Here is a 12,954-nt window from a genome sequence, read left to right on the forward strand (position 1 = left end):
ATTTTAGGGCTCTTCTCAAAACTGAACAGATGAGGACCGATGGACCCATCTGGCCAAGAATTGCATAAGCATGGTGCCACCACTGAAAAAGCCAACTCCCTTTTGTACTCCCTTGTGCCAAACATCAGAAATTAATAAATCTCTTGGCACTTATCTGAGTGGAGTTAACATCCACATGGAAACCACTGACTTGTTGGATTAAAAAAACATGGAACATGTTGTGAGCATTAAAGTGCTGGGAAGGAAGAGGAAAAGAAAAACAGATTTCAAGCAGTTGGCTTTGTTTTACTTCTTTTGAAGGAAGAGTATTAGATATGAACAGAATGCAGCTTTGGAATGAGCGTATTATTTAGATTTAAGAGGAGTTACTATGTAGCATGTTAGGCTTTGTTAATATTTCTGCATGATTTTCATCTTCTTAAGAAAAAAATAATTTAAAAGTTAATTTCTACTAAATTAGCATCCATATATGAGCTCATAAAGTACTTTGTGGATTAAGATCCTTAACTATGATCCTTAACTATGATCATTGTTCAGGTTAAGCTATTCCCACTCCCATTTTATAGTTAGGGAATTAAAGCTTAAAGATGACAACTGCTCTAAGGCATGGATGTGGAGCTCTGGAAGTCTAGAGGGTCATGTGTCTCCCAGGAGACCTTGGAGGGCCGCACCTCTCCACTGTACCTGCGCAGTGAAACCCATTTGTATGATTCGCAGAGACCACGAAGAAGAATAAGCAAATATCGTTTAATGTTTACTTTATTTCAAAGAATGCCTCTCTTGGATCTAAATTGGGCCAGGGAGGAGCAGGAAAATGTGGTGGAAATGTGTCCCAGGACTCTTGGTAGATTTTCTGGAGCATTTCAGAGCAATTTTTGTTTTTACCAAAAATCAATAAATAACCCACAGGGGTACCTGGGGCCACAATAATGGCCAGGAGGGCACATGCAGCCCACACATTGCACTTTGACCACTCCTGATATAGTTACATGGAACTTCACAGCTGAGATGAGGCTTCATGAGTACTTTTCAGGATCAGGCTTCAATTTCTTAAAAACACCTAAAATGTTACATGCCAAGGCTTACATGTCAAGGCATGCTAAAATCTGTATATGCAAAGAAAGTACTGTTATATTCTCACGGGATAGATCGCTATAAAATTTATTAAACAGTGAAGCATCACTCATATTTGTGTATCCCATGAAGTTTTTCAGAATTAATGTATGCAAGGAAGAGCCAAGAAAACCTGCAGTGAGGCATGAAGAGAATAAATGAGCTGATCCAAGCTTCTTTGCTTCTCAGATGCGCATAGAGGAGAAAGAGCCTCTTGGCACCAATTTTCACTCCAGCTAGCTCTCCATCTTCTTCTTTTTCCATTGCCACCATAAAAGCACTTAGGGATGTGAAGATGAAACTGGCTGTGAAGGTCAAGTCAGCACAGTATAGCAGTTAATTATAGGACTAGTATTGGAAATACTATTGAATCAAGTTCCCATTCAGACATGAAATTCACTGGGTGACCTTTTGCTAGCCACTGTTTCTTAGCCTGACCTACTCTTAGGATTGTTGGGAGAAGAACAAGGGTGAGGAAAACACTTTTAACTCCTTAGAGGAAAGGTAATTGTAAAGGGAAGAGATAATGACAACAAATAAACAGTGCATGCATATCAGAGCTTGAAAATACTGCTTTTCCAAATTATATTCTCAGGGTTCCACAGATAGCATGACACACTGACTTATGATTCTGGGAATAGTCAAAGAATGTAACTTTCCCAAGCTGTGGTACATACTAATGTTCTGCTCCATAGGCAGATGGCTTCTGCAGAAGCTTACTGGGTTTTTATACAGAGGAGTTTTAGAGACTGTCCAGGTAGACACTGTAGTATTGAGAGCACATTATATTTTGATAGCACAGTGGGGGAAAAAGGGAAGGCTGTCCCAGATGATGTGCAAATGAAAGCTGCCCCCAGTTCCTAGTGGCTTGAGTCCAGGCTGTTGTTTCTGCTTCATACCATACACTCACAACACATCAAGGGCTTGCAATTACTTTGCATTTATTGTGCAAAACAAGTTCCATAAAACAACTGAGGACAACACCTTATAGCTCCTGAAATGGACAGTTAATGTGGTGAAACAATTATTTCCAGTGTATAATAGTTGTGCTACATGTTCCATGCAGTTGTTTGTGGATTGTAATTTCTACATATTCACTGCATTTTCTCCTTGTCCCAGAATAATACCTTTTCAGATTTTTCAAAGGAGCATACATGGCAGTTTTGGGGATTGTATAGATTGTATGCATGTCAACTTTTAATGTGTAATGTTTATAACTTTTTGAAATTGGTTGTTTTTAAAACTCTGCATCTACAATTTAATGCATTTGTGTTGTTTTTAACTTGTACTGTTTTAAATTTGTTGTTAGCCACCTTGTGTCCCTCTATCCGGAGAAAGGCGGGATATAAAAAAAATTACTAAATAATTTCTGCTTTAAGATAATTTGAATTGTTTCATTATCTGCGCCTACCTGGCTTTTTAAAATAATTCTGACATCCTACATCATTGCTTAGGAATGATGACTAAACTACAAGGAGACTCATCTCCTTAAGGAGATGAATATGGAGAATATGTACTGTATGAAACATGTAAACTGTCCATTCATTCAACAACAGTGGCAACTTTCCTTTTTTTCCTTCAACCTTTCTTTCTCACTTCCTTTTGTGTCATGTCTTTTGAGTCTAAGATTTTTAAAAGGTTTTATCTGATAAATGAGATAACAATAATTCCAATTAATGCAACCACATATTCCAAAATTTGTAACAACAGCTAATCTACTTAAATTTCATTTTTCAAATATATTTGAGAAGTATTAGGACAGTATCACAGAGTCTCTGCCTTCCCCATCCCCCTCTGTGTGTCATTCATTTATTTCTTATATCTGTGGGCTTCCTCATCGGTAGTCTTTAGTTCAAGTCAGAATGACTAGGAAGTGAATGTAAAAAAGAGGTTTGAATGCACTTTCAGCTTTTATTAACCAAAATACTGATAACAATTGGAAAGAAAATAAAATAAACTTCACAATGAAAAACTCTTGAACAATATTAAATTATCTGCCATCTTTTCTAAACGTAACTAATCAATGTAGTCAAAGTCTTCTGGAATACCAAAGGTTTTGTCAATTTTACTGTCTTCAAATCCAAATTTCCGTTTGGCCCAAGATTTTACTGCAAAGATATTATCTGTAGACAAAATGAGAAAGAGAGGAACCATTAACATTAAATAAAAAGGGTTTCTTCTTTCAAAAAAGTAAGAATTTAGGAACTATTAAGTCAAGAATTAGGAAATCCCAGGCACTGATGACAAATCTGACCTTCTGCAGTTTCCCAGATGACTACTATTATTGCTATCATACAGACAAAAAACAAAAAACAAAATATTAAGCTATTTATAGTATTTAAACAATTTAAAATATATCTATTCAAAACGATATAATCAGAGAGGCTGCATCTGCACTGCAAAAATAATGCAGTTTGAGGCTGCTTTAATTGGCATGGCTCAATGTTTTGGAATCTGTAGTTTGTTGTAGTACCAGAGGTCTCTGACAGCGAAAGCTAAATGTCTCATAAAACTACAAATCCTGTAATTCCATAGCATTGAGCCTATGGAAGTTAATGCAGTGTCGAACTGCATTATTTCTGCAGTGTAGATTAGACCTAAAACAGCCCATTATTAAAAAACCTTATAGTGAGTTCCCCAAAACTTTTTTGAATACAAACATTTCACTCCCAACAGAAGGAAAGCTAAGAAGAAACCTCTACAAGAAGAAAATTCTAGAGCTGGATGTATCCATTGAGAAAGCCATTTCCTATATCCACCTGCCCCCCAAAAACATGCCTGTCTGGTTAGAGTGGCAGAAGAAGGATGTCCCAAGAACATCTCAGAGGTTAGATAAGTTCATATGGAAATACACGCTTCCTCAGATATTCTCAATCAAAGCAATGGCATCACAGTTCAGTAATTTGCCAACAAACTCTACAGCAGTGTGGACAGGTTTTTTTCCCATTCTAAAAAGCCATGAAATGCCTCTCCTGACACTTAGGTACTGGCAGTAGGCGCATTAAGCAAAAATATGCTTCTATTTTTGGTCGCAGTCTCTTATCTGTGATTTCACTCACCAACGCAATAAAGCCTGTGAAAACTTCTCTTCAGCTCCTGCCTGATTTGGTAAGTGGCATATGTACATTTTATTTTCCATTTTTCCAGGGCTTATGAATTGAGGCAAGCCAAATGTTGGATGTTCAGGGCAGGCACACTTACACTGCACTGGTCATGTTAAGTTGCAATATACAATATGGCACACTGCTCCCCATGTGACCAGCCCATTCTAGTTTTATTAAAATAAGGTAGCTATTTTATGTGAACAGCATACAATGACCTAAGAGCTGCTGTTCAATCAAATTTAAGAGCTACCACTGACTCCAGGTTCACTTATGTCAGTGTTTTACTGGCCTAAATTAAAGTGCTTTGCTAATTTGAAGTTAGATACCTTTGCTTTACAGCATGGGTGCAGAGCCTGTGATTTTCTGATACTAATGACTGCAACTTCCTCACCATTAGCTATACTTGGTAGGGCTGATGTGTTTTGGAGTTCAACATGATCCAGGAGGCCAAAGGTTCTCCACATTTGCTTTACAGTGAACAAATGAAATTGAAAGAACCAACCCTTCTGTTCTCTATCTTACTTATGAATTGGACTTGCTTGACATACAGTGGTTTGTACCAGACAAGATAAATAACTGTAGCTGGCAATGACTAAAGCTAGTAATATAGCAGATAAACATAAGAGGTAGCATGCATTCCAGTCACACATATCTTTTCTTGAGTAATGGCAGACTTCACCAAAGACAAGATTATATGGACTGTTAGCAACCCATTTACTTGCCAAAAAAAATCACTGAGTTGTTTTTGTTGTTGTGTGTCTTTAAGTAATTACTGACTAATGGAGGCCCTAAGGAGAACCTATCACAGTATTTTCTTAGCAAGATTTGTTCAGACGTTTGCCTTTGTCTTCCTCTGAGGACTTTATCACAAGGCTCTTTTCCTGCTAAAATAGTGTTGTTTCTAAATGTTATATATGCTCTCTTTCCTATCACACTTTAGGGAACCTTTCTGGGATTGAATTTTCATTTGTGCTAAAAGCTTATCATATACAGCATTTGGGAATGCCTACCCAGTACCTCCCCTCCAAGACATTATCCCTGGCCCTTTTCCTAGTTTAGCACATATGCCTGCCCTTCCCTCCACTCCCCAAAATATAAATGAAAACAGAGTTACATTTAAAAAAGGCTTTTTTCTTTGTGGGATAGATCAGATTTCTAGCTTCAGACTCAACTAATCACTGGCATATGAAAGATAACAGCTACTGATCTATCTGACTGATCCTGATGCTGGCTTTCACCTACCAGCAATTAGTTAAGAGTTCAAGGATAAATGAAATAAATGCTTTTTTGAACTGTAAGACTCCTTTCCACATATATTTCCAGGTATATGTGAAAGTGTGTGTGTGAATGAGAGAATGACAGAAAGAGAGACTCTGGAATGGGGCTGCAAGTTCGTGTGGTGCTGCAGTGAGCAGTTTTGCATCTCTGACAAGCCCCAGTTGAGGGAGCAGTCATTTGTCAATAGCTTCTCAGTTGAGTTGCCAACTGAAAGGAAATTATACTGAAATTTCTACCCCTTCTCTTTTTCACCTGAAGCAAAGGGCACCTAAGCTACACCCAAAGCACACCCACTGACCACCTCCTGACCACCCAAAATTGGCATTCAAGTGAAATCAAACTTTCATGCTTGAAACTATACCAGAACAGTAGTGGGAAAGGAGATCATTAACAGATTCTTTTTGTGCTAATAAAAACAAACACTTTTGAAAAGGTCTCCCACAGGAAAAAAACCAGAAAAGAAACTGTGTCACATGGTATGCCCCAATGAAAGATACTATTATCCTGGCATAATTACAATTTACCTGCCTCATGTGATAAATCCCCAAAACTGAGAGTGTGATTTGCCCAAGGTCACCCAATGGATATCCATGGCCAAGTAGGAATTTGAACCCTGGTCTCCGTAGGCATAGCCCAGTACTCAAACCACTACACCATGCTGACTCTCTTCTTTACTAACTCCTTAGTTAATAGATAAGAATTTTTAAAGTTTTATGTCTGATTACTCCTTCTTCTCAATTTAATCTTGCTCAAGGAAGGGGTAGGGATTCTGCTAAGGAATGTAAACACACACCAGTCCATCTGTTGGCTGCTTCCTTAGCTACTTGGTTTGCTTGACCTGAAAAGAACAAGAAAAAAAATCAGTATGGTAATTTCTAAATTCGTAACATGACACATCAAAAAGAGTTAAAATTACATTCTGAAGTGGTTCTATGAACAAGAAGCAAAATTCCTGTTTTTCAAAGGCTTAGAAATGTTTTAAAACTTTTCTGACTATTTAGCCAACCCACAAATATCAAGAGAAGCATCATTCTAAAGAGATGGTCTTTGCATGTATGCTAAAGAATGAAAAAAATCAAGAACTGTGACTATTTTCTCTTTTAATTACAAATATCTATTGCACAACAGCCAGTTAAACAAGTCAGACAGAAGAGCAAATTAAAAAATATTAATTAAACAGCAAACACAAGAGATCAAAACAGTATGAAAATTAATTATTTACTATAAAAATTAATTATTTAGTTGTAAATGTGTTAAATTGTCATGAATCAAACACATATTAAAAAATGAAGATCAATAAGGCTAAGCTCTGACTGTTCCTGTTTTAGCTCAGATGGATCCCAACTGCACCACTGCATTTTTTCATAAGGCTACATCCTACATAAGGCTACACTCCATAGTATATCCAGCTCTGAAGCCACAGCTCCTGCCTTCTAAGGAGTACCACTTTTGCATCATCAGTTAAATACAGCCACAGAAAATGATACCTAAGTTTAAAGTGCCTATACTGCAGCCATTCACTCAAAACCACAAGGTTGTGAGTTCAAGACCAGCAAAAGGGCCCAAGCTCGACTCAGGCTTGCATCCTTCCGAGGTCGCTAAAATGAGTACCCAGACTGTTGGGGGGCAAATTAGCTTACTTGCTAATTAGCTTACTTGCTGTTCACCACTATGATCTTTGGAATAGCGGTATATAAATAAAACAAATTACTGTATTATTATTATTATTAAAATAAAAGGAGGCTGTTCTCATTCTCTCTTTCACTAGAGATATATATGCTTCTAGGAAAATATAGATTAATTACAAAAATCTTTCATTCCCTATTTTAAGTTTAAATTAAAATTATTTAAATTATTTTCATATTGTTTGAAACACCTCATTTTGCAGAGCAGTTTATGTCTTCTTTTCAGCCACCCTTCTCCATCATGACAGCAATTTATTCAAGTAACCAATGTTACATAAGAACCAGCACCTCCTGGCATAAAGCACTGTAACTGTCATGAAATTCTTTCCACACTGAGGTTCCTGAGTCCATGCTGACACATTTGTCTCCTCATACAAAGAGACAACTTATGGAATAAGGCAAAGGAAAAAGTCAGCCCTAGGAAATTTCATAAACATACGGCAAAATGAAAGAATTTTTTAGAAGGACCAGATATGAATTGCAGATGAAACAAACAAAAATCCACTTGTTGATGAAGTAGCAAATGCCTTTCAGCTCCCACCCCCCTTTTAGAGTGTTTATGGTCTCAAGACAAATTCTCACACTGACACCCTGAAAGAGCTGTCATATTTCTCACACCCACACACACCCTTTTGTCCTGCCAGTGCTTGCTGAGCATTATTCATTGGCAATGGTCAAACCATAGCCTAGAGATTGTCTCTAGGGATACTGAGAAATTAAGGCAACATAAAATATTCTATTGTTATAAAAGTTTGTACTACAAGAAAGACCTACTTAACTTGCAAAATAAACTATTGCCAGACAAACAAGAAGGTTAAGTGTGTAAAACTCAAGCTCTTCAGTCTTCAGTAACGTGAAATATTTCACTGTATTAAAAACCTGCACCATAGATCATGGTGCATTTAGGTTTTTGGAATAAATTTTACTGGAAAGGGAAATGGATTTCTGAGTTTTACGTTACCTAGAAAGAGGAAGTGCGAACATGCAATGAGAAACAACATGTACATTCATTGAGCTGATATGCTTCGAGAAGGTTAAGAAGGAATTTTATCTTCTTTTCTTCTACTCAAGGAAGACATAACAGAAACCTAAGGATGGGGATACATGGAAATAACTGGCTGTTGTGACATGTTAAGGGGAGATTTTTTTTAAAAAAATGTAAGCAATAGATTTTCAGCTCACCTTCCACCAATTACTGTGGAGCTAAATTCTAAGTAACAGCTTTTCTTATTTAGAACAAAGAGAGGGGGAAAACCCAAATAGGTCAATAGTGCGTGGGCAGCCCAACTAAAACCAGCATATGGTGGCAGCCAAATGTTTTTTTGTAGAGCTGACAGACGTCTTTTGTTACTTAGTCCTCACAAACCCTATCAGACACTTTTTAGAGAGACAGTACTTATGGACTGATGAGATTTGACAGTCTGACCTTTCCATGAGGGACACAGGAAGCCTGTACTGATGGGACTTGACAAGAGCATTTTTAAAAAAGGTTCACAGAGATGCAGTGCTTTAACAATGCAGCCTCACAGATGCACAGCTATACAGTAGTGTTTAATATGCTCTTGAATGCAGAGGCAGATGCAACACTGTTGTATGCATTTCCTTCATTTTACAGAAAGCCTCCACAGATGTTGGGCCAAATACAATGCATAATTAAGGTATACAATAGGACTCTTTCAATGATTTCATTGAGGATAGTAACGGAGAGCATATAAAATCTGTCTTTTTCTGCATTATCACATTGCATCCAAATACAAAAGTTAGGAAGCAGCTAAACACAAAAAGAAAAGAGAATTTTAAATTCAGCCTCACTTTAGACAATATATTTCAAATGGTGAACTCATGGACTTTGCATCTTCTCAAAAGATCTTTCAGGGGTGCTTAATCTTTTTATATCATGATTCTGTGTGTAATGTGTGAGGTATCCCATCTAAACCTGATGGGGAAGTTAAAGTAACAATACTTATACAGCTAACACAGCATAAAGAAAATGTGTCAGTACGTTGAAAGCAACTCGGAAGCTTGTGGAAGACTCTAAAGGAATGTGTTTAACAAAAAGTTGGAAGCACCTGCATTTGCAAAAAAACAACAACAAAAATTTAACTATGCATGTGTGTGCTGATGAAGGATGAAACAAACAAAATAGGGATGGACAGAAGCAAAAGAAAATATGGATGTACAAAGACTTCTAGCAAAAAAGGGGCATTAGGAAGTATACTGGAAAATTCAGCTCTGAAAATGTAGTCAGATGAAGAAACGGCAAACTTCTACCATCATCTTTATCCTCATCCTCATCCATTAACATCCCACCTTTCTCCCAATAATGGTACTCTACAAAAGTAATAAACATGCAAGGATGGGGCCAGCCTGGTCTCACTGGGAGGCAGTTCAAGAGTCTGGGAGCAACCACCAAGAAGAGTCTCTGACTTGTTCCCCCTAAATGAGCCAGAGAACGTGGTGGGACAGAGAGGAGAGCCTCCTCAGATGATCTTAAAACCCTACTGGGGTCATATAGGGAGATACGGTCCTTCAAATAGCAATAGCACTTATATTTCTATACCACTTTGTAGTGCTGAACTCTCTCTAGGCCAATTGCTTAGAGTTAGCCAGTTGCCCCCAACAAGTTAGGTACAGTGCGCCCGCGCCATACATGGGTGCACTATATGCAGGTTCCTGCTTACGCAGAAGCCGCACAACAATGTAAACAATGGTGTGTGCACCAGCGCACATCGCACCACCACCACACGCACGTACCCCATTGTTTCCTATGGGGGCGCAAGCATATGCACATTTCCCTTACACGGGGGGGGGGGGGGTTCCGGAACACTCCTCGCCTAAGGAGAGGGCCCACTGTACTCATTTTACTAACCTACAAGCCTCAACGCAAGCCGTTTGGAGTGTTATAAATCCAAAACAGCACTTTAGCAATAATAGCTTCATTTATATACTGCTTTATACCTCCAGAGCAATCTCTAAGCGGTTTACAACTGTAAGCTAATTGCCCCAACAAGCTGGGTACTCACTTTAGCGACCACAGAAGGATGGAAGCCTGAGTTGAGCCTGAGCCCCTGGCTGGTATCAAACTCACAACTTTATGGTTTGTGAGCGAGTGTCTGCAGTACAGGCATTTAACCATTGCACCATCAAATACTTTGAATTGTGCCTGGAAACGGACCAGCTGTCAATGGAGTTTGTTGCAACAAGAGAGCTGTGTGCTCCTTGTAGTTAGTCCCAATTAACAACCTGGCTGTGGCTCTTTGGTCTAGCTGAAGTTTCTGAGCATTTTTCAAAGGCAGCCTCATGTAGAGCACATTTCAGTAATCACAACAGGATGTACCCAAAACAAATAATAATAATAATAATAATAATAATAATGTTCTTTATTATAAACATGCTATTCCGTTTGATCAAGCGTATACAGGTAAAAATTGCAATATCAAATACAAAATACAGGATAAAAATTGCAATACATAAATAAAACTTCAATAAAAACATTTCAAAATACAGATTAAAACCATACATCAAATCCAGGCCAGCTAAATGTGCTCAATAATGCTGTACATATAGGGGGGAGTCATATATCATCAAGGAGCATCAGCTTGCCAAAACAGGAAAGTCTCTTTTTACAGAGATCCAGGGAGGTGGCGGAGCGGAGTTCCTCAGGAAAGGTGTTCCAGATCCCAGAGGCCAAGATAGAAAAGGCCCTTTGGGAGGTTGATACATATCTTGTTATCAGGATCCTCAACAGATTCTTCCCAGACGACCTGAGTGTGCGGGGCGGACTATATGGGGAGAGGAGGTCCTCCAAGTACCCTGGGCCCAAGCCATTTAGGGCTTTATAGGTTATAACCAACACCTTGTATTGTGCCCGGAAGTGAACAGGCAGCCAATGGAGATCATGCAGAATCGGTGTTATATGGTCGGCCCTGGGACATCCAGTAACCAACCTAGCTGCCATATTCTGCACTAGCTGAAGCTTCCGGGTTTGGTACAAGGGTTGCCCCATGTACAGAAATCCAACCACTGTGGTTAGATCCAACTTCTCTAAAAACACACACTCCATGAACTCCAGTTGGCACACTAGCTTTAACTGTGCAAAAGCACTCCTGGTCACTGCTGAAACCTGAGTTTTCAGGCTAGCACTGAATCCAGGTGTACTCCCAAACTGTGAATCTGCATTTTCAGAGGGATCATAATCCATCTGAAACAGGTTTAATCTCTATCCCCAGATTTGTCTTTTGACTGAACAGGAATGCCTGTCTTCTCTGGTTTAAGATTCAATTTGTCATCCAAGCACTAGCACAGAAACAGCTTTCTTGGAATTAGATGAATAATAGGAACTGGATTATCATGGACATATTGGTTATAACTGACCTCAGAACTTCAGACAACCTCTCCCTGAGATTTCATATACTGTATATACTCATGTATAAATCTAGAAATTTTAGTCAGAAAATTGACCCCAAAAAACTGGGTTGACTTATCCACGGGTCAATGTAAGTACTGTATTTTACCTCTTATATATATTAAAAAGGAGTCATCCCCTTTCTCTGAATAAAAGGCAAGAGCTCAGTCTATCCTGGGAGCACCAAAAAGAATGGATCCCCTCTACTCTCTCATCCATCCAGCCTTTAGGATGAACACAAAGTTATGCCTGCCATAATTTTCTTAGTTCTTTGGCATTATTTTCCTTTTCATCATACTTTACATCCTTTGTTATATGCCCCTACGTTTTACCCTCGACTTATCCATGGGTCATATCAAAATCCATAATTTTGGCCCCAAAATACACGAGATTGACTTATAGTTGAATATATACGGTAGATGAGGAACTCCATAGGCTAATGGTCAGGGAGCCAAACAGTAATCCCCTAGCATCACCCTCTGAGATCTCCTTTCTAGGAAAAAAATGGAGCCATGGTTGATGGTTATCAAAAACCATTGAGAGGCCAGCAAAAGCAACAGGAATACACTCCACCTGTCCAGTTCCCTGTGTAGATTATCCACCAAAGTGACTAAAGTTGTCTCTGTCCCATAACCAGGTCTGAAACCTGACTGAAATGGATGAAGATCTGCCTCATCCAGGAATACCTAGCTTTCCTATTCACCCAATTACCGTATATACTTGACTATAAATCAAGAAATTTATGTTCCAAAATTGACCCTAAAATTTTGGGTAGACTTATAGAAGTGTCAACCCATCAGTAGTGTTTAGAAAGGCCCTAAAGCAAGTAAGCCTGATGCCCCAATCTCCATTTAACAATTCTTTCCCACTCCATTTGGCAAGTTCTGACTTCCTATGGAAACAAGTCTCCATTTAAATCTACTTGCTTCTCTCTCTGATCCGTTTTGCAAGCCCTGGCTTCTTATGGAAAAAAAACGTCCCATTTAAATCCACTTGCTTCTCTCTCTGGTCCGTTTTGCAAGCCCTGGTTTCCTATGGAAAAACACTTCCCATTTAAATCCACTTGCTGCTCTCTCTGGTCTGTTTTGCAAGCCCTGGTTTCCTATGGAAAAGGGGCTCTATCTTCAACACCAAATGACGTTAGATACAACACTAAATGCACAATACACAAAAAGTAGCAATAAAAATGTTACTTACGGATTTCTTCAACAACATCTGGATCACATTCTTTGTATTTATCTATTTCTGCCTTTAGCTGCTCTTTCTTTTGTCGAAGGGCAGCAAGTTGCTTTGTTAATGCAGCACGTTCTGCCTGGGTTCATTTTATTTGGAGAAAATTTTGAAGAATTAAATACCAGCAATTATGAAT

The 12,954-nt window shown here is 38.6% G+C and overlaps 1 protein-coding gene across 2 annotated transcripts in view; it reads right to left on the reverse strand.

Annotated features, from left to right (window-relative positions):
* Nucleotides 1–2,034: 2,034 nt before the first annotated feature.
* MND1 (meiotic nuclear divisions 1) overlaps nucleotides 2,035–12,954 on the reverse strand; it is a 43,954-nt gene continuing 33,034 nt past the window's right edge. For both annotated transcript variants that reach the window (XM_042469961.1, XM_042469959.1), the window contains exons 6-8: nucleotides 12,783–12,897; nucleotides 6,289–6,333; nucleotides 2,035–3,236 (exon numbers count right to left, since the gene is read on the reverse strand). In XM_042469961.1, coding sequence (XP_042325895.1) covers nucleotides 3,130–3,236; nucleotides 6,289–6,333; nucleotides 12,783–12,897 — 267 coding nt within the window. In that variant the 3' untranslated portion in view covers nucleotides 2,035–3,129. The remainder of the gene's footprint in view (nucleotides 3,237–6,288; nucleotides 6,334–12,782; nucleotides 12,898–12,954) is intronic.

Source organism: Sceloporus undulatus, chromosome 5, assembly GCF_019175285.1.
Source record: "Sceloporus undulatus isolate JIND9_A2432 ecotype Alabama chromosome 5, SceUnd_v1.1, whole genome shotgun sequence".
NCBI classification, from domain to species: domain Eukaryota; kingdom Metazoa; phylum Chordata; class Lepidosauria; order Squamata; family Phrynosomatidae; genus Sceloporus; species Sceloporus undulatus.